Source organism: Cyclopterus lumpus, chromosome 4, assembly GCF_009769545.1.
Source record: "Cyclopterus lumpus isolate fCycLum1 chromosome 4, fCycLum1.pri, whole genome shotgun sequence".
In the NCBI taxonomy this organism is placed as follows: Eukaryota; Metazoa; Chordata; class Actinopteri; order Perciformes; family Cyclopteridae; genus Cyclopterus; species Cyclopterus lumpus.
The window spans coordinates 8676204-8699416 of NC_046969.1; the positions used below are offsets into that span (position 1 = coordinate 8676204).

The following is a 23213-nucleotide window of genomic DNA, read 5'->3' on the forward strand; positions in this document are numbered from 1 at the left end:
CCTCAACCTCAATGTGCTTTTTACTTCACTGCGTTTATTAGAAAGTAGTTAGTTACTTTACTTATTCAGATTAATAATACAAATTATAAAAAGACTAATTCATTATGATGTTTTTTCTATAGGTTCGACAGCAGTAAATAAAATGACCAGCTGCGGCCTTAAAGTGCATCAATGATTATGATATAAAATATATTTTTCAGAAATGAGACATTCTCCAGTACTTTTGGTACTTAAAGTTGTTGTTGATGCTCCCGTGAGGTTCAGAAACAACAGACAAGTCAGTGTCACCCACGGCAACAAGGCAGGAACCAATGAAAATCGATCTCCAGCTCCAACAGAGACGCATTCACACACAGCCAAACAAAAAACATGTATACGTTTATCCAGATGCAGCTTCATGACCAGGACAAAGGCTTGAATACAGCTGTTGTTCCTAAAACCCAGCCCTAGTCTTAATTCAGTTAGGTTCTTTTCTTTTCTCCCTCTCAAGTGTCCTTTTGTCTGATCTGCTTCTCCATTATGAACCATCCAGACCTCTCGGGTTCCCACGTCTCAGGCGGTCTGGGTTCGGTTCTGCCTTCCCGTCCCTATTAAGTCCATACTCAACACACATAAGCAGCACTTCACTTAGCATGACCCCCATATCTGAACCAAACAGACATTTGCCGTTGGCTGAAATCCCCTTGGGACTATTTGATCATATCATGCACTAAACTGGAACTTTCATTCTGCCAGCTTTATCTTATTATATGTATGTCTTTCTGTATTGGTTGGTTTCTTTTATACCTTTTGTGAAAACCTTTTATATCTTGAGGCACTTTGAATTGCATGTTGAAAGGTGCCATACAAATAAAATTGCTTTGCTTTATGTCTGTTTTGTAATTGATTTTATTTAATTGCGTCTAAGCTTTCTATTAAAACCATATTCATCATTGGGATAAATGACATTCTCTCAGAGTTACAATACCTGTGGTTGTTCTGTGCTTATATTTAGATGTCAAACTGTTTAGAAGTCTTAGAAATACATCTGTGGAGGTTTGTCTTTCTCAGACTCAATAAAGAACTGCAGGACATCACATACATGAGAATTCAACTAATTCAGGCTTGGCAGATACACTTTATTTTGCCTTTATAGAGACAGGAGAAACAAAACAAAAAAAAGATGATGAAAACCATCTCGAAAAGAAAGAAAACAATCTTGTAACTCAAGAATTTTTCAATAGAAGTCTGAAATAAATAGAAACAGTGGATCAGTTGGGCTCATTTGTGCAGCAGGATCAGGCTGGTTTGCTTTTACTACTTTATTCTAGTATATGCACGTCCACATAGAGAGCTGTTTGTGGGTTTGTTTTCGATATCAGTGCAGTCAGAACTTTGTGGAGTAGAAATGAGACCAGCAGGTCCATTTTGTTCATCAAAGCCTGGAAGGTTGCGGGCGAATCCCCCTCCTTCCTGCTCCTTCCTCACACAGTCTTCTCCGCGCTCACGCTCGTCTGCGTGGCGGTGGTGTACGTGGGGACGCTGTACTTGGTAAGGACAGACTTAAACTGCTCCAGCGTGGCGTCGGTTCGAACCCCCGTCGGGTCAAAGTGAGTCCGGCTCACCCTGAAGCCGGCCTCCGTCAGGTACTGAAGGAACTTGTTCAACCTGTGAAGACAGAAAGACTTAATCATAATCATAATAATCCTAAACATGAATACAATCTTCCCATCTGTGGCTCTCAGCTTAGTTTAAAAAACACCAAACAAATATATAGCTTCATATTTAAAAAAGAAAAGGCTAAGTCACTGTAGTTTTGAATCAAACTGGGAGTGCTTTTGAGCATAACGGTGCATATGGGATTTAGTCTAAATGATGTGTGTGTGCTCATGGTAATGAAGGAACAAGTCACCCAGTGCTCACTGCTGTGTTTTTAATAGTTTCTGGACAACAATGGAGCTCAATGGCACAGAGGAAGAAGATATATCAGGCTTTGATAAGCACACAATACTTGTTAGCGGATACCATCATTGTTGGTTTGAGTGTGGACCTGACAGATGACACTAGAACACATCTGAGGTCATAGGTCACTTACTTGGGCATGTTCATGCCTCTGATGCTGTGGCGGTGGATGCTGTAGTAGAAGGGCGGGTGAGCCAGAGATCCATCGGTCTTAATCTTCTTCAGTACATTCCCGGACTCTTCTCCAGTCTTCCTCTTACCTGCGGCAAGAAAGACAATCAGATCGGAGCCGAAACCTAAACTGAGCGGGACCCCCCGTGAGACTGTGCCAAACCCAGCAGTAACGCATGCTGCTCAGTCAGGCGTTGTTCGAACCCTCCTAGCGCCATTTTTTAAATCTAGTGGAGATCTCAAAGTTTCCAAAGATAGAACATCTGTCGGACTGAATTTTGGGCTAACGATTTGACACAAACAGAATATTTCCATTTGTGTCGTGACGCTGCTGCGACAACAGAAACAGTTCAGGCATCACATTCTATGTGGAAAGGAGCGGGTCAGCCGGCGTTTGGCTTTATTTTGTTTTTGTTGGTATGGACGCTGCTTCCACAGTCGAGGGACTCAACAAAGTAAACCGGAGAGTTTTGGCTATCACTTCGTGGCTGAGGAAGGAACAAGGAATTTGGCTTTACTGACTTTTTGCATAAATCATGGACAACCAGATACACTTACCTGTACTACGATATTGTACAAGGATAGATACAGTATATGCCCATTCTCATTCATATATGTGATCCTTACTGTTTAGCTTGTTCACATAAGCTAAACACTACATTGTGTACACGTGGTTAGAATTTTTATTTGATATCTGTTTTTATGCAACTGCTGAACAAACTTTTCTCTTGTGTTCTATCTTATCTTTACACTCCGAAAAGAGACACTTATAAGCTAGTTTGAGCAAAAACAAAAATCTGGTTTTCAAAAATGTATGAGATAATAATGTACAACAGAAACAAATAATGCAATTCTGAATCCAACTGGCTTCATTTAGAAAATAACTTCCGATGATCACACAGGTCTCACCAGACGGCTCGGCAGGACCCGACTCGGCTCCGCTCTGTAAGGTCTTGATGACGACTCCACACTCCACTGCAGAGAGGAGACACAATGTTACCCGTCATCGAGGCGTTTCGTTACGCACACAGACAGGTGAGCGGCGGGATGCTTCACCCTGGTTGGTGAGCGCGGCCGGCCCGTGGACTAACGCCTTCAGGGTGGTGCAGTCGGACTCGCAGATGAGATTTTTGATGAGCGTCTGGATGTCGTCCATGCTGTGCTGCACTGCCGCCGACAGCATCCTCCTCAGGAAGCCCGTGTTAAACAGAGGACCAGACCTGAACACACACACACACACACACACACACACACACACACACACACAGTGAAAGGTTTGAAATGAGTTCTTATTATTTCCTTCAATAATTAGACAATATTTCAACAGAGATAAAAAAAAAAAGAAGCATAATTCAGACACCACATGTTTTATTTACACTTTTTTCACCCAAAAGAAGAACTAAATGAGTCAAACTTCCATTTAGTGCAGCTCGTCATAGGCTGCATTATTATTGTGCACACATTTTGATGCTATGCTTCCAGTTTCTTTTACCAATAACTGGTGATCCTTATTCAACTGCTACTCAGAGGGATCTTTGTCCCCTTCTGCCCGTTCAATTGTCAGTCTGGTTGGACCATTGTACAGAGTTTTGTTCTCCAAGTACAAAACACACCCTTCATAGAAAGTAACATTTGTAAAGGGGACTTTCTACAGCCTGAAAGCATGAAAGACCATTCACACATATAGAGTATTCCTCTGAGTCAGACTGGACCCAATCAAACCTTTGAGGCTGGTAACGGCTTTAACGGTAGTGACTCTCAATAATCTTAATTTTTGCATTCCGAATTATTTTTTTTTGTCCACACCAGATGGTGCCAAAATGAGGACATCTGAAGTAGATGCAGTTTTTAGTCACCTTTCATACAGCTCAGTGAGGTATAGTGTCTGTCTGTGAAAGATGCTGCTGTGTGTGTGTGGTGGTGGTAGTGGTGGTGGTGGTGGTGGGGGTGGGGGGGAGGGGGGGTTACCATAACGGTCCCAGCTGCACTGCGGTCCTTCCAGGCAGACTTCCATGACAGTTGCAGGGCAGCGTGTCTGGAGGAAATATAAGAAAGGACATGATTGTCACACACACACACACACACACACACACAGGTATAAAAGTACATTATTCCCTCTGAGAAGTCGTGGAGTAGTATGAAGTATGAAGTTGCATACCACGGGAAAAAAAAAGTACTTCAAATGTGTACATATCAACGTTCTTTGCTAAATTCCACCACTGAATGTCGTCAACACACCTCGCACGATGAGGCGAAAGCCAGCTCATTATAACAGCTCTGCTGCTGAACTCACCGTCCACCATGTTTCCCAGTTTGAGGAAGACCCTCTCCTCACACCACTGACAGTGGACCAGTTTCCGCAACTTCTTCGCCGACTCATCGGCCTGCGTAGGACCTCTGAGGACTCTCACCACCACCAGGACAAAGTGCTCCAACGCCACTGCCAGCAGCACCTCGATGCCTTTGTTACAGCGAGCCGCCGCTCTACAACAGACAGCCAGGATTACATGTCCTTTGAGCCCAAGTATCACATCAGGGACAGACGCACGCCACAAGTTTAAAAAGTCCTACCTGGCAACGGTGGCCAGCACCATGCGCGCGGCCAGCTCTTTGTAGTACTCGGTGCGCACGATGTGACAGCCGTAGTGACGCAGGGTGACGTTAGGCGTCTTGGAGTACAGAGAGCTTGTGTCCGTGGATGTCACAGAGATGATGCCCAGGTTACGGACGTTCCTGAAGGCGGCGTCCAGGTAGTTCACTGCCGTCCCGAACGGATCCATGTGGCTGAAGGATCCAAGAGAGAAAGTGACTGATTCAATCCCTTAACGGCAAACATGTAGGAAGCATTCATTTATTTTGCAGAATTTAGAAAAAAGAAAAACAACTTGTGCATCCAGACTCAACCTCTTTTATAGATAAAGAAATATGTCTAAACTATATATATATATATATATATATATATATATATATATATATATAATATATATATATATATATATATATATGTGTGTATATATACACACACAAGCCACAGAATGAAAGAGTTGATGGGTCTTTTTATTTTTTTTATTAGCCTTTATTTAACCAGGTCGGTCCTGTTGAGATACAATGACCTCTTTTTCAAGGGAAGCCTGGCCAAGACAGCAGCATAGAATAATTGCAACGGTCAAAAGACACAACAGAAATCACATAACACAGATAAAATACATTAAAAAAGATAAGGCAACAGGACTAAAGCTCCGGATTCACACCAAAACAAGAACAAGTGCGGTATGAAGCCGCCCCAATTTCTCTCACACGAGTCTTCAAAGTTTCAAGGTTGATGAGCTCCTTTAAACTTTAGAGTTTTTTGCAGTGCATTCCAAGCAGCAGGTGCAGCGAACTTAAAACAGTGCTTACCAAATTTAGAGTGAACTTTGGAGATAATTAATAAATAAAACTCATTGGAATGTAAGCAATAATTGCTCTGGGATTTAATGATGTAGTTACATAAGTTACATAAGTAACATAAGTAACGTAGTCATGTTCTTCAATAAAAAACAGAAATGACTGAAAGACAGATATCATCAATTAATTAATTCAATTTCAGATATAGTTCATCCGATTCAAGCTGCTACTTTTGCATTTATGTTATATTTGTCTTATTGTAAACAAAAGCCATGTTCAGCCTCAAACCAACAAGCAACTGACTTCCTGTCTGTGGCTCTCAGCTCCAAGCCCATTGGTTCCTACAGGAGGCGTGTATTTGAATTAAAACACCTCACAAATATAAAGTTTCATAAAAAATAAAAAAAAACTGCTTAAACAGCTGGTGCCTGTAGTTTTTGATCAAACAAACAGAAGTAAAAAGTGCATTTTTGGGGGACTATTGGGGGGGACTATTTTCATGGTAATGAAGGAACATTACACATGTTTTTATGTACTAAAGGATAAATTATCACAATGATCACAAACACATTTCAGAAAGTATAAATCCAGGACTATATTTAGTGACCAACAAGCTAAATCCATCACAAACCCTTCCTACTTACATGTAGTCAAAGGGCCACAGGTGCATGGTGACGTTGGCGTCCATCTTGACGACCTCCACCGTGGCGACGGGCGCTCCCTCGACTTCGCTGCCGGCCCCGTCGGGTCCCCGGGGGACTCGAGAGCCCCGTGAGCCTCCATCCACCCGGATCTGGTTGAGCTCGCAGTTCTCTTTGATCATTTTGATGCACGTGTCGCTGATATCGGTTATGGTGACTTTGACGGCGTTACGAAGGTGCTTCGCCCACTGGAGGCCCATAATCCCTGAGAGAGAGGAAACGTACAGCAGACACACGGTGGAGGTGTAACGCTGGAGCGACGGTCTGGGGACATTTTATCAACAAATATTTACAGGGCCGTTTTTATTGTTTCCGGAGAAACTTTCTGTCCCACCTGTGGCTCCAAAAGCGTCCAGACACTCAAGCGGGTTTCTCTCCTCGGCCAGAACCGCCAGCGAACAGAACACCAGCTGCCTGAAACACACAAACAAACAAACAAACAAACAAACTTGGCCTTCAAAGGATGTTCACATGAAGCTGCGAAGCACAAATGTGCATTTGTGGTTCGTGTCAGGACTTGTGAGTGCGTGCCGACCTGTTGGTCTTCATCTTGGGGTTGAAGTAAGTGTCGCTCTTCTGCGGCGTGGTGTGGTTCGGGAGGAGCTGCACGTTGGTTCCAAGTTCTTTCATGATTTCATACGCCTGACCGGACGGAGCTGCCGAACACATTTCACACATTGAAATCACGCAGAAAGATCATTACTTTTTTGTGTTTTGTTGCACACAGTAAGGAGGAAGGAATCTCTGGGGATTAACAGACTCAAAGGGGTGACAGAGAGGGCTGTTGAGGCAGGACCTGGAATGAGGAGATCTAAAGCATGGGATTACACTCAGGGCTGTTTGGGCCAGAGGTAAGCAAGGAGTTTGAAGGACGTGGGCCTTTTTGTATCTGTCTCTTGAGTCCCAATGTGCCGAGATGGTGCCAATGCTTCTTACCCGGCTCCTCAAACGGGACGTCCGAACTCCCGGAGTAGCTGGCTTCAGTCTCTCCTTTGTTGACGTGCCGCTTCAGGTGGCTAATAATGTCCGTCTTGCGGGCGATGGTCACAGAACACACCACACAGTGGTAGTGAGCCACGTGTCTCCCCGACGCCTGGAGAACAAAACATCGGTCAATTTCAATTTAGGGGTGAAAGGAGAAACTAACCGCATCTAAAAGGGGAAGAAGGGGAGTGTCCTTAAAATGTTATTAACTGCCAATTTAGAATCTAGAAAAGGTGCACCCAGTAGAGTGCAGATCTCTGCCAGGGGGTGTCTGCAACGACCACTGCTGTATTGTGTGAGGGAATCACTATAACCCACACTTGCAGCACAACAAGATTTGCGCTTACGATACGTTTGTGAAAAGCATAAAGTGATCTGTGGCGTGCAGCTTGAAGACACCGTGTTTCTATTGTTCCAAACTGAAGGGAACTTGAGCCTGCAGACGCTTTGTGTGTCTCATTTCTCACCTGATCTCCACTGTGGCTGGGCTTCAGGTTTCTGCAGGGCAGGTGGCAGATGCACATTCTCTGGCCTGTTAAAGGTCAAGGGTCAAATGTCAACAATAGTTCATTACAATTTCATGATTTCCTAAGATGTCACTTTCACACACATATTTGTTGTATGTTTTCTGGAAATCATTACTTTTCCAGGCATCTTTCCATGTATGGCCAAAAGTATGTGGACTGTCCACGGTTACTGGAGCTGTTCTCCATTGAATATATTATAGATTTCTTCTCAAATCTATGGAAATTACAAAGAAATTATGACAATGCCAAATATATTTCAACACTTAACTGCCCGTGACAGAGTTTTCTGGATACTGGTGTCGTTAAATGTTGCTTCTTTTTATATAGAAGCAAGAAATGTACAACGCCTTTGGACCACAGTGTTCTTGCCACTTTGTGTCAACAGCTTTTGTGTTTGTCTCTTTCCTGTTTCAACATGCCTGTCCAGAGCTCTGACCTCAATCTCTGGGATGAACTGGACCGCCGACTGTGATCCAGACCTGATTACATTCCTACCTTCAAACTCCACATAGACTTTCCAGTGGAGGTTCTGCAGGTGTCGGCGGAGCTTGTGGCTGTAGCAAGCTTTAAACTTCTCCTCGGGACACAGAGGACACGATTTACGCCCCGCTGATGACCAGAATACACAAAATCAATAAGCTGCTTTTTCTATTAATGTCAAAAAACTGTATTTAAATGTCAAAATATGGAAAACATGATATTTTTAAGATCAAACTCCAAAACTAGATATTTTGTTTCCGATCATGGAACGCCAAAAAGTAATACCCACTTAGAAGTTAATATTGGGGCATTTTTGCATTAAAAAAATAAGTCAACATGTCCTCTAATTCGTCTCCTATATCACCTGATTTCTATTATTTAAAAAATTAAATAAAACAGAGAAAAAGAGAGGGATGATAAAGATTTACTGCAGAACTGAACTTACCACCATTGAGGTCAACCAGCACCTCGAGTCCATCCAATTTAGTTTGGATGGAGATGTGTCTCTCTGTTTGTGGAAAAGGACATTACTTTCAAAACAAAGGTTTCATCCTTAATGTCAGTAAATATAGACGATAGAACGCCATCACTGATGTCAACCGATCAATACACAGAAACAGCATTTAATAATTCACCAGAAGTTGTGGTTGAGGGTTTGGCATCGTTGTCTTCAGCAGCTTCGGTCTTCACTGTCCGTTCTGCAGCTTGTTCACCAGCTTGTTCACCAGCTGACGGTGCATCTCCACCACCTTCATCTTCACAGACAAGTTTTGTTTTTAATTATATTTTCTTTAAACTATTTTTGATTCTTTTTTTGAGTGGACCAGCTGGAACTGACAGGTACACACGGCTCATTAAAATCGTTAAACAATAGATATTAATGAGTTCAGCTTGACTTGCCATCAGTGTGTGAATGATGACAAGTAGTGTTAAAGCGCTTTGAGTGGTCGGAAGAAGAGCTACAAGTAAAAGGTCTCGGATAAACATGCGAGACAGTTAAGCCAACTAGCTTCCTGTTTCTGCACATCAACATCTGGGGGGGGGGGGGGGGGGGGGTAGGTCTATCAGTACAGCTGTATATTAGAAGTCTAATATACTTGCTATAGATCTGCTCCCACTGTTTGTGGACGCAACATAAATTGTTCACAAACAGCATCTTCTCGTCCCTTCTGAATCCTGCCACCCTCTGAACTTTAGCTATGGCCGGTGGACTGTTGTTTTCTTTCGTTCTGAAACTAAAACCACGTCGTACCGTCAACCAGCTGATGGCCGAACTGAGCGGTCCCGTAGTGCAGCTCCATGATGAGACCGTGTCACCCTAAACGGTCGTACAACACAAACCCACACTCTAGTTACGGCTCTGTGGATAGATGCACTACTGTAAGTAATAGTTAATGGCAACGGTGGCGCTAATGTTAGCTCCAGCGCTTTTGACGCCGTTATTGTTGACTATTTAGGTCCCATGGCGGAGCTCCGTGGTGAGGCCCTCGTTTAGTTAAGCAGTTGCAAACTGAAATTCTCCGTGAATTCACTGCGCCGCGCTGACGATGACTGAGCGACACTTTATTATCCACTCGACGGTCCAAAACGCAGCGTTCATACAACAACCGGCAGCAGTGTACTCACGTTTGATATCGGCGTCCTCCCGGTGAAGCTGAACAGCGTCTGCCTCTTTGAGCTCCGCCATTGCTAACTACAGCAGCTTACGCAGGATATGCTGCAGCGTACGTGGGTTACGTGAACTGCGTAGTTTTAAACACGTAAATTGCCGTTGAATTGAACAGAATTTACACATTTACAAAGTTACGCACGCTACACACACATAGCATACAATGGTCTGTGTATGTTTTGGTGACACTACACTGCATAATAATTAAGTTATGGAATGCGTTCCCCAATACAAATCATCTCAAATGAAGCAAAAGCAAAACAAAGTCCAAGATAAATAAGCGTTGTAGTATAACCAGGAGGACCACTGATGTACGAAGTGGTTTTGGTCATACTCCACAGCACAAAGTTATTGAATATGGTTGTGATGTCTCATTTCACATTGGCGATAGTCCCTGCACACTCTTGTGCTCTTTTGTTTGTGTTTGAGAACTGATCTGGGAAGTCTGAATCTGAATATATTTTGGACTAGGCTAAACCTTAACATTTTTCTTAAATATGAAATCCAGATATTGCAATTACGAGATCTTTTGTCATGAGTATGAGTTGTTTTCTTCTTGTGATTTCAAAACAGTAATGCATTAAAATGTAGTGACCAAAGTTGATGAGTTATGTTTTATGTTATTATGTGGCTGTAGGTTGTCAAACGCAAGAAAACGAAACTGAAGGCGAAGACAGATCACAACACACACAGACGCGTTCAAAGGTTTCACTACACGTCGATATTTCTAATTGATGGGAAGGTGCGGCCATAAAGATGTGATATCTTCGTTTGAATCTTTCACCCAGTGTGGCATCATGAAAAAAGAAAAGAAGAAGAAAACACCTTCTAAACTATGGAAGGGCATTAAAAGAAGAACATATTATACTCCTTATCTCGTCATTATGAGTTACTTTCTCGTATGATCAGATAAGATCTCGTAATAATGAAAAAAGATAAGGTAGCCTAGTTTGGTAAATGTCGAAAGATATTCACAGATTCGAAAAAGATGGACTAATCCTACAAACATATTCAATAACTTAATTTGTCATGCAGTGCAGTGTGACCGAACTCACTTCATACATCAATGAGCTCCTCCTGGTTATGCACAACCCATTTGGGGAAATAAATTTGCTTTTGCAAAATGTTGGGTACATTGTATTGCCAAAAAATTCCAATTCAAAATTCAACAACATTATGTAAAAGAGCATTTTCCTTTTACCTCAAGGTTGGTGGTCTGATCCTCGGCTCCAAGTTGCTTCCTGGTCTGCTTCACAGCAGCCATACAATGGGTTTAAATTCAGAGGTCAGCTTTCATGGACCAGATATGACCTTGTAATAAGGTTGAACTTTCCCAGTTTAACCAGGAGGAGACCATCAATGTGTGGTTTTGGTGACACACAAATTGTAAAGCCCTCTGAGGCAAATTTGTAATTTGTGATATTGGGCTATACAAAATAAACTGAATTGAATTGAATATTTCTAATCGATGGGAAGGTGCGGCCATAAAGATGTGATATCTTCGTTTGAATCTTTCACCCAGTGTGTCATCATGAAAAAAAGAAAAGAAGAAGAAAACACCTTTCTAAACTATGGAAGAGCATTAAAAGAAGAACATATTATACTCCTTATCTCGTCATTATGAGTTACTATCTCGTATGATCAGATAAGATCTCGTAATAATGAAAAAAGATAAGGTAGCCTAGTTTGGTAAATGTCGAAAGATATTCACAGATTCGAAAAAGATGGACTACAAACATATTCAATAACTTAATTTTCTCATGCAGTGCAGTGTGACCGAACTCACTTCATACATCATTGAGCTCCTCCTGGTTATGCACAACCCATTTGGGGAAATAAATTTGCTTTTGCAAAATGTTGGGTACATTGTATTGCCAAAAAATTCCAATTCAAAATTCAACAACATTATGTAAAAGAGCATTTTTCCTTTTACCTCAGGTTGGTGGTCTGATCCTCGGCTCCCAAGTTGCTTCCCTGGTCTGCTTCACAGCAGCCATACAATGGGTTTAAATTCAGAGGTCAGCTTTCATGGACCAGATATGACCTTGTAATAAGGTTGAACTTTCCCAGTTTAACCAGGAGGAGACCATTGATGTGTGGTTTTGGTGACACTACACTGCATAATAATTAAGTTATGGAATGCATTCCCCACTACAAATCATCTCAAATGAAGCAAAAGCAAAACAATTTCCAAGATAAATATATGTTGTATAACCATGAGGGGACCACTGATGTACGAAGTGGTGTTGGTCCCACTGCACAGCATGACATGCAAAGTCATTTAATATTTTTGTGATATATCTTTGTGATAATCTTTTGCACCTTGTCGACAGTCCATGCGCACTCGTGCTCTTTTGTTTGTGTTTGAGGAACCGGTCTGGGAAGTCTGAATCTGAATATCTTTTGGACTTAACTTGTTTTCTTAATTATGACATTTTGATTTTGTACTCACGAGATATGTTGTCATAAGTAAGAGTTCCTTTCTTGTGATTACAAAACAGTAACGCATGACTCAGAAGATAAAAATGTAGTTTGGTATGTTTCAGTTCCATGAGATGTGGCTGTAGGTTTTCAATCCGGGGAAACGAAACTGAAGGCGAAGACAGATCACAACACGTTCAAATGCGTTCAATGGTTTCACAACACGTCGATATTTCTAATCGATGGGAAGGTGCAGCCATAAATATGTGATATCTTGGGGTTTGAATCTTTCTCCCCGTGTGGCGTCATGTGCTGCAAGAAGAAGGAAGGAGAGAAAACACAATCACGACATTTGATGAGTTGAGTTTCAGACTTATCAGACTTCCATTCCCGGAAAACGAAAGTCAAGGAGAGTGTTTATGGTTTCCACGCAATTGCTTCGCCCCGCCTCGCCTCGGGGTGTTTGTGAACATTTAAAGCTGCGTGCTCAGCAACATCTCGTTATTCTACCTGCGAGCATCAGGAGCAGGAACCAGCCGCACTAACTTAGAGAACTGACCGAGTTGAGGAAACAGCTGCATGATGAGGTGAGGAGATGTTTCTGCATTGCATATCATTATTGGAGTAAATCATTAGCTCCATTATGTTTTTTTTTATATATCTACTCATTGTTTATTACCATTATGGATCCTTCAAGACATTGATGATGTAAACCAGTGGTTCCCAAACTTTTTCTGTCAAGACCCCCTTTGATGATATAGGAACATTGGACGCCCCCCCCCCCCCCCCCCCCCCCCCCCCCCCCCCCCCCCCCCCCCCCCCCCCCCCCCCCCCCCCCCCCCCCCCCCCCCCCCCCCCCCCCCCCCCCCCCCCCCCCCCCCCACAACCCGACCCAAATTTTTCTTGGTTTTTAATGAATTGCATTATAATGCATGAACTGTATAAAATATTTTTATTTCTTTCTAAAATAAGTACATATCACTTCACAGTTTATTCTTCAGTTTGTTTAACTGGGAAAAAAAATAGCAATAATAAAATATATATAAAATAAAAAATATATAAAATAATTTGTAAATACAATTAACTTAATTTCAAACAAAGTGCAAACAACATATAGAAGTTCCATCGGATTTGCGCTTTAGAACAGTCACAAATCTGTCCATCTTTGTACATACTTCCTTCTCTTATCTTTATCTTTCTTTGTCGCTCCGTATCTTTCTCGCTTTGTGTCGCTGTGTGTCTCTCTCTCTCGCTCGCGCGTGCTCGCTCTCGCTCTCGCTGGTTTTGCCACAGTCGGTCTGTGACGTGAGCCGCTCTGGTGGCGTGGTTGGAACACAGTGCATGTCACGTCGGTTATTTTATATTGTTTTACCGGTGTATGTGTGCGTCTGTGTGTGTGGGTTGGTGATGAAGCCGCGACCCCCCTGTAGTACCACCGCGACCCCCCTAGGGGTCGCGACCCCCACTTTGGGAACCACTGATGTAAACACTGTTGTTCAGTCTGATGTTTCTTTTTCCTTCTTCCCTTTCAGTCAGTGCCACAGAGGTTATAAATAATAATTTAAAAAAGAACGTCTTTTACTAAACAATTATTACTGATCAGTTGTTTTCTTTAAGTTTCATCCCACACTTCCAAGAATATAATTCTGGTGGAGAAATGTTAAATGTATTTTATTTTCCATATTTATACTCACATGTAATTGCTTGTTCTCCTCTGTGGCTCACACCTTCCTTTCCTTTTCTTCCTTCCTTCCTTCCTTACTTCTTTCAGACATCTTTTCTTTCTTCCTTCCCCCTTTTTTCTCCACACCTACCTCACTCTATTTCTTCCTTACTCATCAACATCATCCTACCTTTCTTTACACATTTATTTATTCATTACATACTTTGTTCATTTTTGTGTTTTCTTTCAGCTTTTGTTTCTTCTACTTTTTCTTTCCAGCCGTGCTATTCCTATCTTCTCATACTTCTTTCCTTATCCATTCCTTCTTTCATTACTCCTTCCTGTCCATTCGATGCACCCTCCTCCATTTCTAATTCCCCCCTCCTATTCTACCGTTCTCCCGTTTTACGCCATCGAGCAAATTATATGAACCTAGTGATGTCTTTTAATATTTGGTCTTTTTATTCCCCATCAGTACTGCTCAGAGTAAAAAAAGTCTAGTGGCAAAACTGGAGGCCCTCCAGTGCCACTTCACCTGGAATCTGGAGCCCAACAAGACCAAACTTTTACGTCTCAATGACAAGCTGGTGGACATTGGCACGGAGGAGGGAAACAGCTGGCTGGGTCACATCTACAACCTGCAGGGGTTCATTCAGTACAAGCTGGGCTCCACCGAAGACGCCCAGAATTTCTTCAACAGGGCTGCGGAGGCCTTCCGCCAGATGAGAAAAGCAGATGACGGTCCCTGGTTAGTGGTGAACTACGGGAACCTGGCCTGGCTGCACTACCACCTGGGAGACCAGGCAGAGAGCGAGGCCTACCTGTCAAAGGTAGACGCCCTGATGAAGAAATACCCATCACCATCGCAGGACGAGCTCAATGCAGAGACCTACGCTGAGAAAGCCTGGACCCTGATGAAGTTCAGCACAGACAAAGAGCTGGTGGCAGATTACTTCCAGAAAGCCATCGAGATGCAGCCGGACATGGTGGAGTGGAACACCAGTTACGTCATAGGGTTAGTGAGTGCCTTTAAGCACAGCGACACAGGGCTGCGGCTGACATCTGGAGAAGATGAGAGTCGCCAAGGAACAGGATCCAGAGAACCTGTACCTTGCTGCTTACTACCTTGAGCAATGTGCAAAGAAAAGAGAAGACGTTAAAGATGAAGCGCGTGAGTTGGCCGGAAAGGTTTTGAGAAATCCCGTCAGCAGCTACAATGGTATGAAAGCGATCCTAAGGGTTTACAGAAACTTCGTATCTATTGATGAGGCCATTGATCTGGCAGAGGAGGCTCTGGAACACCATCCAGATGAGCGCTATCTGAAGAGATGCGCTGCACTCTGTCTAAAATGGAAGATCATTTTTTTCAGAGACAGTGGCCCAAAGAAATGCACGACAGACAGAGCAGTCAGTCTCCACGAGGAGGTGATTTCTCTCTACCCTCATTCTTCACTTGTAAAGAAAATAGACCTCGCAAATATATACGCAAAGTCCCATGACGGCATGGCTCAAGCTGAGCAGATGTACCAGGACCTGCTAAGAAGGAGGGATCTGGAACCTGCAGACAAACAGGTCCTCTACAACCACTACGCAAAATATTTAAACTTCGATCGAGAGGATCGCAACAAGTCGGCACAGTATCACATGAAGGCAGCAGCGATACCGATACAATCCTTTTATCGTGCGAACAGCATCAAAGTTCTGGAGAAGATCAAAAATAGAAGCAGGAACCGTAGACAAATTGAAACGTTTCTGGAAAACCTGCCAGAGCCATAGTGTTTTTTCATAGTTCTGGAAAAAAAAGGTATTGCATTACCTAAAAAAAAATCTGAAAATACTTAGACATTGATTAGTTGTATCCTTTCAAAAGGCAGGTGTTTTTATATTTTTGTAGTCAACGGGTCTTTTAAAAAACATCCACTGTGGACATGTCTAAATGTCATTACCATAACTAAATATTACTTGGTTTACTACAATAGATCTTGATCAGATGTTGTGTTTGTTATATTCCTGTTATGTGTTTTTCTCCTCTTAGCACTGTATTGTAAGGTCACGTAAGAGCATTTATACTTCTACCCCTATCAGCATATGAAATCTGCTTTGCTGCATGTCAAATATGAAATTCTCTCATAATGTAATAGTCAATTTGATGCACCCTGTAAACTGTATATTACAGCCAAATGCAACTGAGTGTATGGATAGAAAGTATGTCAAGCTGTGTCTCAGTTGTACACAAGTGCCTACTAATACTATTAAATATAAAATGTGTACACTAAGACATCTTCAAGTCGTGTTCTTTTTTTGCTGGTTACTATACAATAAATTCATGTACTCTACACAATATTGCAGTACTCTAGACAGTGAGCTGATGGATTTTAATCAAGCTACAGCTCTTGAAAGCTACTGCCAAAGATCATTTTTGGTTTAATTAAACAACCCCGTCAGTGTGAGGTGGTAACCAAACAGGTTACACCGGAAGGTGGCTGCAGAGCGGCATAAAGGTGTCTGCAGGTAAGCGCTGTTCATATCGACACTCTGTACACAAGTGTCTTTAAAATAATGCACCCCAAGTTAATATTTGTGTCAGTGACGAATAAAGCTTCTAAAAATCTAATTGGATGTAATGCACATTTTTTTGTGTGGAACTGTCTCAACAAGTCTCATTTGTTAAATAACTTATGTAAAGTGGTTAAATGTATTTTTAACAGTATTCTTTTACTTTTTAACGTGCTAAAAAATATATACATATTTGTGTATACATATATCATTCTCTCTGCAATGTTTGACTTTGACAAAGTGAAGCTTGGTCTGGAAACATGCAGAGTGAGCTCACTCCTGGGGAATTATGGTTATTATATTTTTATAATTATTTTAGGTGTTTGAAGTGGCTGACTTATTCTTGCAGTCCAGGTCCTGTTGTATAATTTGATGTGCAGCACTATATTTGCTCAAAATGAAATGGTTCATTTATTTCAGCGAGTCACCCCAAAGCACAACAAACAGAGCAGACCGCCTCCACGAGGAGCTGATCTCTCTCTACCCGCATTGTTCACTTATGAAGAAAATAGATTCAAAGTCCAATCACGGCATGGCTCAAGCTGAGCAGATGTTCCAGGACCTGCTAAGAAGGGCTCTGGTACCTGCAAGACCAACAGGTCCTCTACAACCACTACGCAAAATGTTTACACTTAGATCGACGTGATGAAAACAAGTCGATCCGGTCTCACGTGAAGGCGGCAGCGATACGAACAATCCTCGTTAAGTAAGAGCAGCATCAGCGTTCTGGAGAAGATCAAAAGAGAAATGCAGAGTAGAGGAGTTTCTGGAGAACCTGCAACAGCCTCGTGGGTTTAACGCTAGTTCTAAAATGTTTTCTGATGGTCGGCTGATCTAGAAGACAGTAACACCCAACCTAGAACATGTAATACGTGATCTCAATGTTGTCTTTTCATGACAAAGAAAATGGTAGTATTTCGAGCTGAATCCGTGTCCCAAGTGTGTTTCCAGTCCAGTTAATGGAAGACAATCTAAAAACCTTTTAATTTGTATATTAATCACAGTGTTTCCCCCGAAGACACATTTAGCTTTCATACAGTGTAGCATGAAAACTGAAAATACTGCTGTAATATTTTTGTGCATGTTATTTTACCTGAAAGTGTCTTGTAAATAAAAATCCCAGGAGCATCAATCAGAAGTTGTGTCCTAATCCACCTCAGGAAATAAAATAACTAATAAATAAAAACACAAAACTAATGAATCAGGGTCTTTATTTGATGACTGTCAGTGTTAAGCTCATTCTTAACATACAGAAGTGTTCTACATTTACACAGATCCAAAACTGATCGGTAATGGCCAGATGCTTCTGCAAACAGGGAGTACTCTCAAAGGGTTGGAACCACAACATGAGACTGAAAGGCTGCAGATGGGGTGAGTGATTAGATACGACACACACACACACACACACAGTACAACCTGAGGGCTTTGCATTGTAATATCTTACAGACGGGTCAGTGGTCCAACATCTAAAGTTTAAAAAAACATGTAAAATTAGAAATAAAATAAAACAATCACACTTCGTACAAGATTGAGAAGTTCTGACAGTTCAGAGGTCAAATAAAAAAAAGGGGGGGAAGGGAGATCACTCGTTTCCTCTTCGACTCTTCTTGTGACTCTTTTTTGAACTCCTGTGATGCAGAAGAAACAAAATGACGTTGAAGGGAATTAATCAAACAAATGATTCACATCTCATTACTAACAAGACCGGAGATATTGTTAGTAAAAGACGATGATAATGTGAAATAAAGACTTGTTTATGAACCGCGCTATTATCATAAAACTTACAGACAAATGATACCCAGCCCCATATATGCAAATAGATTTGCATATTTTAGTTATAACGGTAGCTTCGCTCACCTCTCTGGGGACTTTGAGTGGCTGCGATGTCTGTGGCTTCTGTGGTGACCTGGTTCAAAAAATAATGATAGAATAAGTACCTTTGTATGTTTATTTTTTTTACAAACATTTCGGAGAGAGACGTTTGTCTCCATTTTTTTACCTGGAGATTTGGAGCGGGTGGCGTCTGTCTCTGGACCGGCCTGCGGTGTCGACGGGGGCTCTTGCTGCGATGGCGGTCTCTCCGGGGCGACGGGCTACAAGTACACGCAACAAAAATACATAAATAAGCATGAGCTACACATGTTATATATTTAACCGGTGACAAAGGATTTCAGGTAAATGCTAACATACCTTCGCCTCTTTGGAGATCGGCTCCTCCTGGAAAAATAAAACAGAGGATTTGATTCAGAGCCGAACTCACGGTGTACAATCACTTTACAAAATGTGTAGCTGTAGAAATGTCTTGTTTTGGATAAATAAAAACACAAACCGTCTGGGTGAGCGACTGCGTCTGTAACGCGGCGATGGAGAGCGACGAGGCCTGTCGTTGTCACGGTAACCGTCACGCCTTCTGTGCGGCTCAGGGGTCTGCAGTCTCTCCGGCTGCAGGTGGAAAAAAAACACAAACACCACGAGTTCAAATAGGTTCACAGTGTAACAAACACCAAAGATATTGTGCTCCAGAGAGCGCTTAAAGAATGACGCATCTTTTACCTGAAGAGGTTTCTGGACTGAAATTTAATATTGTTAATAAAAAAAAAGGGAGAACATGTACTTTTTTTCTCTTTCAAGTTTTTGCTGAGTTAAGTTTTTCTACTGGAACAAATAGACATGTTGTCAAAAAAATGTATCTGGTATATGACAATATCTGCCATTGACAATCAGTATTATTCACTTCACAGCCAACCAGTTTTCACATGGCGTTCCACAAGGTTTGTTACACTTTATTACCTTGTCTTCTTCCTCATCTTCTTCTTCACTGCTCTCCACCTCATCCAGATCTTCCTCCAGAGCGCTAATACGTGGATCTAACATCTCAGCCTCCTCGAGGACGTGTCTTTTCTGTAAAAACACACACACACACACAGATCAGTGGTGTGGGCACTTGAATCGAGCCTTGTGTGTATGTGTGTGAACAGACGAGGTGTAAATTTACCTGAAGTCGGGGCAGAATGATGTCACACATCCTCTCTTCATGAAGAAGCTGGTCAATGAACTCGTCCACGTGCATCAGCTCAAACTCTGAAACAAAAAAAACCTTTGATCAAACATCCACAACCTAATCCGGGTTCAGTATCATCCTCTAAACACTATCTAGAGTTTAATTAGTAAAGCAAAAGAATGAAACGCTCACTGTACTAGAGAGAAGGTTACATCTTAATTAAATCTTGAGCCAACTTTTCATTTCTGGGGGCCATTCAAGGGTTTTATTCCAAAGGTCTGGGGGGAAATTGGTTTGGCGCTTGTGTAGTTTGATATGGAAGAGCTCCACTGTGAATATTTTAATTAGTGTTATACCGAAAAATGGAGACTGGGTGTCCTCACAATACAACCCATTTATAAGAAAATAGCGTAATATCCACAATATAATTGCTCCATATAATTAAGGTGGATCAATAAGGGCTCATTATCTCATTTTAATATCCAGAATTCAAACTCAACGTTATACTTATGGTAGTCGGTGACAGCATGCACCATTCTCGTTCATTTCTCGATATGCATGAGCAAATAAACAATGTAAATCTGAAAACTGTTCATTGGTGAAAGGTGGATATTTCCTTGTGTCATGAAGGAAGGCTATTAGTTTTCCTTCTGCTTCCACTATTGGTGCAAAGCTATGCTTAACACATCCAAAAGAATATTTCTTTAAAAAGGCCTCCAGACACAATGTACAGAGGACCCTCATGACAACAACTCATTCTTGGCTTGAAGGGAAACTACTTTTCTGATTCCTGGATGTGCATTGTGTCACAGTTCAAAATGTGCCGACTGCGAGTTGATTCATCACAAACTTTACCTCCATTTCGGTTCTGGCTCTTGACTCTTCTGTAATCGTTGTACAGCGGCTCCAGGTATTTGTAGCAATCCACTGCAGTGCCAGTTAACCTCATGTACATCGCTCCAAGTAAGCGAACATATCTAGGAGAGAGAGAGAGGCAGCAGAGTAAAAGGATTGTAAAAGATCAACAAAGCAGATATGATTTATGCTTGACATGTCCTGTGTGTATATTGTAGCCATGGCCGTCCATCATATAGATTTCTATAGTTTCTACAATTTATCTTTTTCCTAAGTCCTACATCAAAAATAGTGTGCTCGTCGTACATATTTTTCCACTTTCGCCTTTTTAGATTTATAGCGAACTAAATACTACTTCTTTTTTTTTTATCTGAAAAGCAAGTCAGTGTGCAAACATTATTTTTTATTTTTTTTTAGATCGAAACTCACTTGAAATCCTCATTTTTGATGAACTCGACAATGATGTCTTTTTCCGGTTGAATCTGCAGCATCTTCAGCGTGAGGCAGAGGAAAGGAGTGGGCTTTATGTTTCCCCCAAAAACTCCACCGACATACTTCAGCTCCATGGCTTTGTCGACCACCAGCTCAGCTGTGAATCACAACATGCACACACACTTTGTTCACCAGTCATTGTGAAACAAACAGGACACAAACTGTGGCTGTAGGCTCACTTTTGTGTATTCAAATATGTATTTATATGGTGTTACATTGAGATTCCCATTCCCAGGAGAAGAGCGAGTACAAAACAGTATGTGGGAAGGAGGTCAACGTATTTAAGTGGTGTCCATTCTCTGGTCAGAAGCCAACGATAAATCCCAACTGTATGTAGCAAAAAGTGTTTTAAGGATCAGCTGATGGACCGATATGACTATTTCACTTATACAACACACCAACGACATCTTGCTTACAGCTTTTAAATAAATAATGACAGCTTAATCGTTAATCAAATACTCATTAGTAGCAGCCCTGATCTGTCTCACAATGTTGCAAAATTAATGTCTTACGGTGTGTTTAGCAGACAAAATAAACAGTTACAATAGTAAACTTCGGGCTGTAGTAACGTGAATCAACACGCTTAGCTTATCGTATTCATACGTTATAGATATGTAAACAGATATAGAGTACGCAATGCTCTAAATGATACTAAAGTGACACACGCGATTCCGTCAACGTCAGAGAGAAAGTGCACGACACTTTTTGTACATATTAATCGGCTTGAATGAGGGAACAGTTAACGTCGGACACGTCACTAGCCGTTAGCTCGCTGGCTAACACGCGACTCACCCGTGAGACCGAAACACTCCTCCTTCCAGTATTTAGACTCGTAGATTCGAGTCCGGATGATTTTCTCCACCAGATACTGCGGGTTGGTCCCGTGGATGCTGTTCGCATCTTTAACGGTTCTGTTTGCCATCGGAATGAAAAATGAATTACTCTGCGAGCACAACGGCAACCGCTTGGGATTCACCACCGGAAGCTGTGTAATTGTAACTTCCTGTGTTGTGTTTTCAGAAGTAAAGCATCGTTCTCCAAAGCCTGCAGGTGTCGCTGTTTCTCTGTGTAAAGAATGCTGAGCGGAGTTTATTAAATCCGAACCAACAACAATACAAGTGGATGTGAGGGGAGAAACAAAAGTTAAATAAAGCCACACAGTTACAAATGTACATGCAAAATACATGATTATAACTCACTCTCCTCCTCTCTTGATATCATCGCCCCAAGAAAATCCAAACTCGTCTCCTTCACCCACTCTGCCCCCTGGTACACTGACCAACTTTGCCACCTCAAAGTGCAGGGCCGTCAACTGGAACGTCTTGCCAACAAAACTGGACTCACTGTTCACCTTGATGCCTTCAAACTCCACCAACAACATTATAAAGATGCCCTCAACACCGCTCGCTCCTCTCACTATTCCTCAATCATCCAATCTGGCTCCAGCAACCCCAAAACGTTTTTCTCAACTATCAACAAACTTCTCAAACCCATGGACACCATCTCCACCTCCTTCACCACCAGCAAATACAACGTATTTCTATCATTTTTCAACAACAAAATCAATTCACAACCAGCTGGCTGCCCCCTCCCCCTCTACTACCAGCCCCCCCAGCCCTCAACACGATCCTTACTTCCTTACTTCCAATCCATTCATTCTCATCCTTCGGTTTAATCACTGAAACGGACCTCTCCTCCATAGTCTCCAGCATGAAGACCCCTTCCACACTGACCTCTGGTCTCATACATGGTCTTGACTTCCACTGTTACGCTGACGACACCCAACTTTACTTCTCCTCCAAGACCATCATCTCAGTCACCCACTCCACCCTCACTACCTGTCTCACTTATAACACAATTATGGATGAAACAGAACTTTCTGAAACTCAACTGCAATAAATCTGAAATACTCATCATCGGCCTCAACTCCCTTTGCCACTCAGCCCAGACCTTATCTCTCGATATTGATGGCTCCATCGTCACCCCCTCTACCCAGGTCCACAACCTCGGTATCATCCTCGACCCCACCCTCGACCCCACCCTCTCTTTCCTACCCCACGCCAACCACATCACCAAAACTGCCTTCTTTCATTGCACGCCTCCGGCCCTCTCTGTCCTCTGCCACCACTGAAATTCTCATCCATGCCCTGATGACCTCCAGACTTGACTACTGCAACAGCATCCTCTTTGGCTCTCCCAACAAAATTCTCAACAAACTTCAGTATGTTCAGAACTCTGCTGCACGACTGCTCACCTCCACCCGCCGCTATGAACACATCAACCCGGTCCAACGCAACCTTCACTGGCTCCCAGTCAAATTCAGGATAGACTTTAAAATACTACTCACCACCTACAAAGTCCTAAA

The 23213-nt window shown here is 42.2% G+C and overlaps 3 protein-coding genes across 3 annotated transcripts; 1 reads left to right on the forward strand and 2 right to left on the reverse strand.

Moving 5' to 3' along the window:
• Positions 1-1097: 1097 nt before the first annotated feature.
• trmt1l (tRNA methyltransferase 1-like) lies at positions 1098-9919 on the reverse strand. Its single transcript, XM_034530982.1, has 16 exons — positions 9818-9919; positions 8827-8946; positions 8637-8699; positions 8207-8320; positions 7652-7716; positions 7137-7293; positions 6736-6856; positions 6535-6614; positions 6144-6405; positions 4684-4896; positions 4406-4596; positions 4081-4147; positions 3169-3332; positions 3022-3087; positions 2075-2201; positions 1098-1647 (listed from the first exon to the last, which is right to left on the reverse strand). The coding sequence occupies exons 1-16, from the start codon at positions 9876-9878 to the stop codon at positions 1464-1466; spliced, it is 2055 nt and encodes a 684-aa protein (XP_034386873.1). The 5' UTR covers positions 9879-9919; the 3' UTR covers positions 1098-1463.
• A 2815-nt stretch (positions 9920-12734) lies between these two features.
• On the forward strand, positions 12735-16220 carry LOC117729687 (interferon-induced protein with tetratricopeptide repeats 5-like). The gene is given in 3 exon segments (XM_034530983.1): positions 12735-12868; positions 14420-15004; positions 15006-16220. Coding segments are annotated over 3 exon segments (1308 nt in total). The 5' UTR covers positions 12735-12860; the 3' UTR covers positions 15721-16220.
• Positions 16221-17694: 1474 nt separating this feature from the next.
• On the reverse strand, positions 17695-21836 carry prpf38a (pre-mRNA processing factor 38A). Its single transcript, XM_034531713.1, is given in 12 exon segments — positions 17695-18128; positions 18358-18406; positions 18500-18516; positions 18518-18540; positions 18542-18593; positions 18691-18717; positions 18830-18942; positions 19291-19401; positions 19496-19581; positions 20357-20478; positions 20786-20945; positions 21641-21836. Coding segments are annotated over 12 exon segments (936 nt in total). The 5' UTR covers positions 21771-21836; the 3' UTR covers positions 17695-18082.
• Between the last annotated feature and the right edge of the window lie 1377 nt (positions 21837-23213).

Coding starts and splice junctions, on each gene's coding strand:
- trmt1l (XM_034530982.1), bottom strand. CDS start 9,878: ATGGCGGAGCTCAAAGAGGCAGACGCTGTTCAGCTTCACCGGGAGGAC. Junction 4,897..6,143: donor CTGTGGCCCTTTGACTACAT/GTAAGTAGGAAG, acceptor TGGATCCTTCAG/CCACATGGATCCGTTCGGGA. Junction 3,088..3,168: donor GGCCGCGCTCACCAACCAGG/GTGAAGCATCCC, acceptor TCCTCTCTGCAG/TGGAGTGTGGAGTCGTCATC.